The sequence below is a fragment of the Rhagoletis pomonella genome, unplaced genomic scaffold (genome assembly GCF_013731165.1).
Source record: "Rhagoletis pomonella isolate Grant_MI unplaced genomic scaffold, Rhpom_1.0 Rhpom_scaffold_00139, whole genome shotgun sequence".
Classification (NCBI taxonomy): domain Eukaryota; kingdom Metazoa; phylum Arthropoda; class Insecta; order Diptera; family Tephritidae; genus Rhagoletis; species Rhagoletis pomonella.
Window position 1 is genome coordinate 65528 of NW_023458693.1, and position 5796 is coordinate 71323.

General features: G+C 39.0%; 1 protein-coding gene across 5 annotated transcripts in view; it reads right to left on the reverse strand.

Annotated features, from left to right (window-relative positions):
* Window positions 1-3996, reverse strand: part of LOC118750094 (ATP-binding cassette sub-family A member 3) — a 59000-nt gene extending 55004 nt beyond the window's left edge. Inside the window, exons 1-5 of one of the 5 annotated variants that reach the window (XM_036484828.1) lie at window positions 3341-3996; window positions 1646-3260; window positions 1039-1570; window positions 628-974; window positions 441-566 (exon numbers count right to left, since the gene is read on the reverse strand). In XM_036484828.1, coding sequence (XP_036340721.1) covers window positions 441-566; window positions 628-974; window positions 1039-1570; window positions 1646-3260; window positions 3341-3445 — 2725 coding nt within the window. In that variant the 5' untranslated portion in view covers window positions 3446-3996. Of the gene's footprint in view, window positions 1-440; window positions 567-627; window positions 975-1038; window positions 1574-1645; window positions 3261-3340 lie in introns of all 5 variants that reach the window. The other 4 variants (XM_036484827.1, XM_036484830.1, XM_036484831.1 and 1 more) reach the window with 4 other exon arrangements.
* Window positions 3997-5796: the final 1800 nt, after the last annotated feature.

The following is a 5796-nucleotide window of genomic DNA, read 5'->3' on the forward strand; positions in this document are numbered from 1 at the left end:
AAAAAATAAAACTTAAAACGTAATCATTATTTTCCGAGCAAAAAATAAAACTCAAAACATAACGATTACTTTCTGAGTAAAAAATAAAACTCAAAATATAATGATTAAACTTGATTTTTATAAGTAAAAGTTAAAAAATAAAAATCAGTGCTGCTGAAGGTACTCCGAGTAATAAGAAATATATTGGTTTACTCCTTATGCACGTAGCATTTCTCTTTCCGCGTGATTTTTTGAGTTGAAATTTGAAAGGATAATCGTTATTTGCGGTCCCTGGTTATGCTACATATGTTATTTAATCTTATGTTATGGTATGTTATGTTATGCTAAGTACTAAGCTTACTTATTTCAGCTCAACTCAACTCACATAAACTATCCTTAATTTCAGCGGTTGAATTTCAACCGCTGGGCGAAAACTAGTATATATAATTTTTCGCACTTACCAGTAAATATATTCACGGTCGAGGCCTGAGCAAAACCAGTAGCAGGCTCCTTGAATAAAAATGAAAGCAAATACGTAAACGGTAGCACAGCAAATCCGAATAATATCAATACGAGGAAATAACGCACTGCAACAAGGAATTAAAATCTTAGAATACGGTCATAACTTTAACTATTATTTATATTTACTCAAGTCCGAGAAGTTTGAATATCCATCCTCTTGAAAGCAAGCCAAAGTTGCGATCACAATCAGAGCGGTTATTGCATAGGTAGTCATATCCCATAGCAGTTGTGTTAGCCAGAAAGTCCACACACGTACGCCACCCACAAATTGCAGCAATTTTGAACGCGTTTCACGTTCCTTAATCAGGAAGAGAATATAAAAGGCACTTACGAAGCACATGCAGAAGCCAACGTTGGTAGCCAACTGAGTGCCCACATTTGTGCCAACGTTCAATTGTGCGAGCTTGGTTTCGAATGAGTAGGGCAGCGGATAGTTAGTGACGCTTATTGAGGCTTCAGGTCCAATGAGAGCTCTAAAGTATAAGAAATTTGTATATTATAAAACTGCGATTGATAGAAATAAACACGTATTCATACTTCGCCATGGCGTTGTGTACAAGATTCACGGTCAGTGGTGCCGTATGCAAAGGCTGATTATTTAACCATGCCGTTATTTTGCCATCTTCCACTGTAGCTGCTGCCATGTAACGGGCGTTGATGCGCACTTGTTCAGTCTGGCCCAAATCCAAAATGTATTCGGTAAAATTGAGTTCGCCCGTCGTTTGCAACTGGTGATTGGGCCCATAGGAACCTGAGATCATTTTGTACTCAGCTACAATGCGTTCTTCCAGAGAACCTGGGGCCACATTACTGGCCGTTTCAAGAACTGTAAAGGTTTTAGGATACTGCGTGACACTCATTGTTATGGCTGGAAGTGGGCGGAAAGTGCTTGCGTTGCGCGAGATCAAAATGGTGATGACCACAAAGAAGATGGGCAAAAGATTTTGGATGACGAATAAAATTTTTTTACGCAGTGTGTAGAGGAACTTTTTGAGGAGCATTGCATGCCACTGATTGCAAAATAGTTCTTTGCCCCTTAGTAACCTTGTATTCTCCGAAAACATGCTGTCTGCTATTGAAGAAATCAATAAAATAAATTACATATTTTTTATTTAACTTAATTGTCATAAATTAGTTGACTTACAGTTCATAGATTCGACATCTTCGTCATTGAAACCACTTCCGCCATTCATCATGGCCATTTGCTCTTTCCTCGTGCCGTTGCTAGAATTTTCAGCACCCACTTTCATGAATACCTCCTCCATTGACGTAATACCTACACCATAACCACCCAACAGTAAATTCTCAGAATTCGTTTCCAAATCGCCAAACATCTTCTCGAACTTTGCTGAGTATTTATCTGGTAATTGATAAGACAATTCAGCGCCAATATCTGCCTCAGGTCTTATACCTGGTATGTATTTATTGAGCAACGCTGTCACTTCATCTGCATTGCAGCCCTCGCGTTTTACGCAAATCAAATGATAACCAGAGCCATATTTCTTCTTCAAGAAGAATGATGTACCGTGGCACATAAGTTCCCCATCGCACATTATAGCAATACGATCGCCGAGTACATCCGCTTCGTCCATAAAATGGGTTGTCAACAGTAGAGTACGTCCGATCTTCTCCGACTGTAACAAGTCCCACAGTTGACGTCTGGCGGCGGGATCCATACCAGAGCTGGGTTCATCGCAAAGTACCACTTTTGTGCCACCACAAAGCGCACAGCAAACTGATAGTTTGCGCTTCATGCCACCAGATAATTTCGAGGATGCCACATTTGCTTTGTCCTCCAATTCGATCATTCGCAGGTACTTTTCCACTTCATCTTTTATGTCATTACCTCTGAGTCCCTTCAAACGGCTGAAGAAGACTATGTGATTCGCAACGCTCATATCGTCGAATAGCACATTGTGCTGTGGACAGATGCCGAGCGACATGCGCGCTCCCTCAATATTTGTACGTATATCACTTCCATTAAGTATTGCCGTACCAGCAGTTGGTGGAAACATTCCAGTCAGCATAGAAATTGTGGTCGTTTTACCAGCGCCATTATGCCCCAACAATACTGTTATCTCGTCTTCGTACATATTCACCGATAAACCTTTTACCGCATATTTTTCGCCAAAACGTTTCTTTAAATTTTTAACTTGTAGGCCAATATGTTTTCCAGCAGGTTCGGCTTCGAAAGCATCGGGGTTTTTACGTTCAATCGAACCGTTCGACATATCTTCAATACCAGCATATTCCTTTTGCCCACACCAAAAGCTTGGAGTGAAGGGGAAGTTCCACTTCTTCGGTACACCAAAATCTCCAGGCATAATTTGCTCTACATACAAGCAGATAATCATATAAAGTACCGAGGCGGCCAACATCATCAGCATAATTGCGCCAACTGTGAGGTTAGAATCCACCGAAACTGGTGTAAACAAATTGCTCCATTGTAAACCCTCTCCATTGCCTTCAAAGCCGAGTATTTCTTTGAAGCCAAAGCCCATAGCAGTATTAGAGAATAAACACCAACTCAACTTCGAACGCAGTGACATTTGCTCGTACGTTTTAACGGTAAAAGATAAAGGCAAATAGGTAATGAACCAGACGAGACCAGTAACAGCGGCTGCAGTGCTAGCGCTTGAGAAGAACGTGGCCATCATGAAGCAAAAGCAGATACTAGCTATGGTGTATATAAGCATGAAAACAAGAAGAATGGACCAGTTGCTGTAGGTGAGCACAGCGACGCCGTCAAACCATTTAATCTATACCGGCAATGAAAATGCAGGCATATGTGGTATAAGAATAAGCTTTTAATATGTATTTTACGGAATTTCGCAGTTACCTTAACCAAGATTATAATCAGCGCAGAGGAAATACCCAACATTATGAATGATTTCACAAACCAAGCCGTCCAGTGCAGCCAGTTGTCAAGGCCCATAATTTTCATCACTTCTTTCAATTGTTTCTCCTTTTCGACGGTAATGCTCTTTGAAATTTAAATGGCAATAGATATTAGATATATTTTAAATATTAATTTTATTAATAAAGTACAAATTTGTATTTTTACTAAACTACAGGGAGTATGGCACCTTTCGCCTGTGCCGTAAGCCAAAATGCTATATATAATTGAAATAAGGGAAATCTTAGGGCCTAGAAATTGCAACCAAATCGGTTAGTTACCAAGGGGAATAAATCAACCTCTTTCCGATGTGTTATTTTCACTCTCTTATAAAGTGTCCACATGGTGGTCACAAGAGCCCATTTTTAATACCTAAGAGAAGATTTTCTCTGGGCTATCTCCTGCTGTTAGTGGCCTTTTTTCTCAACTTTTATTTCCTATCTACTTTCTCTGAAGAGTCCTACGTCCTGCGACTCTCTATAGATTGACGATGTGCTTCCTAAGAAATTGTAGCTGTAGTATCGAGTACCGACTCAAGGCCTTTTATCGTAGGCTTTCACCTAAAAGACAAACAAAATTTCAAACTGATTTCCGTGCTGAGGCGCAGAAATGGATACTAATATCCTGTTTGAACAAGTAAGAAAGTCTAAGTTCGGGCGGAGCCGAACATTAAATACCCGGCGCAAATATTAAAATATGATTTTCACCTTTCCGAAAGCTACCGCTACATGGTAAGCCGGGGTGTATCAATTTTGAGTAAATTAGCGTCCGTAAATTTCAAAATGTTTCAAGCATTTCTAAAATTTACCGTTATATGAAAAGCCATAATTTTAGTCCGATTTCAATAATTTTCATCGTTTTGCTTTTATGTAGCAAGCACAATAAAAATACCGAGTTTGGTACAAATTGGTAGAACGGTTACCGAGATACATATATGTGATCATAAGTGGGCGGTGCCACGCCCATTTTTCAAAATCTTATTATAGACGTATTTCCTGGTAAGGAATTGTTGCAAGCATCAATTTTGAATAAATTGGCTTTAATATTTACTGATTCGTATTTCTCCAAATTACCGTTATATGAGATGTGGGCGTGGTTATTGTCCGATTTTGAAAATTTTCGGCCATTTGGTATCCTGTACCAAGGCCAATAACTGTGCCAAGTTTGGAAGAAATCGGTATAGCGGTTGCCAAGATATACACATGTAACCATAAGTGGGCGTGGCTACGCCCATTTTTCAAAAACTTATAACATTCTTATTTTTCGTCTAAAAATTATTGTAAATATCAATTTTGAATAATCTTCATTAGTTACTAAAATATCGCAGTTTTCGTATTTCTGAAAATTACCGTTATATGGGAGGTAGGCGTGGTTATGGTCCGATTTTGCCCATTTTCAATACCATCCGTCCTACGCCCAAAAGAAGTACACGTACCAAGTTTCGTTAAGATATCTTAATTTTTACTCGAGTTATCGTGTGCACAGACGGACGGACAGACGGACGGACGGACGGACAGACGGACGGACGGACGGACAGACGGACGGACGGACGGACAGACAGTCACCGCTTAATCGATTTCTCTTTTCATCCTGATCATTTATGTATACATTTGTGTATATCTACCTCGATTCGTTTTGCCTGTTACAAACAACCGTTATGTGAACAAAGTTATAATACCCTTGTGCACAAGTGCGCTCGGGTATAAAAAGTTATACACTGCTTTAAGAGCCTAGTTTTGTTATAAGCATATAAAGATCATGAGTTCATAGTAACGTAGGCTTAATTGTAAGAGCCTTTAGCTCAAATAATTAGTTGGTGGCAATAGAACCAGCTGAAATTTTTTAGGTAAGCCGGATTCAAACATATGTATATGTATGTATGTATGTATGTATGTATGTATGTATTATTTTACTGCACTAAGTATTGCAAAAGCTCTAATTGACGCCATCCAGACCGAGTTTAATGTCGGCCTATTAGCCATCTGTGAAGAAAATTTTTTACCCCAATTTCTTAAAACATATTTTGGATGTCTATATTGTTATGTGGTTAGATATATTGTACTGCGGCTAGCTGACGACATATTTCCTCTGAAAGAGACAACTGAACAAGGTTACAAATGTGATGTATATTAGAATTGCACACCAAATTAAACTAGCTCTGGAATTGGCAAGGAAGAGTTTGAATAACTGGGCTTCTAACCAATCCGGGGTCCCGGGATCCCGGTCTTTTTTAAGTTCCGGTCTAGGCAAATAATCCCGGGATTTTCGGGATTTGTAATTTACACTGGTGGCAATAATAGCATATGTTGACTAGTTTTGGCTATATTTCTTTTGTTTATTTAATATTTAACATTTTTTTTATAAATGTGTAGCTCAATGTACATATAATACCTTGCGGC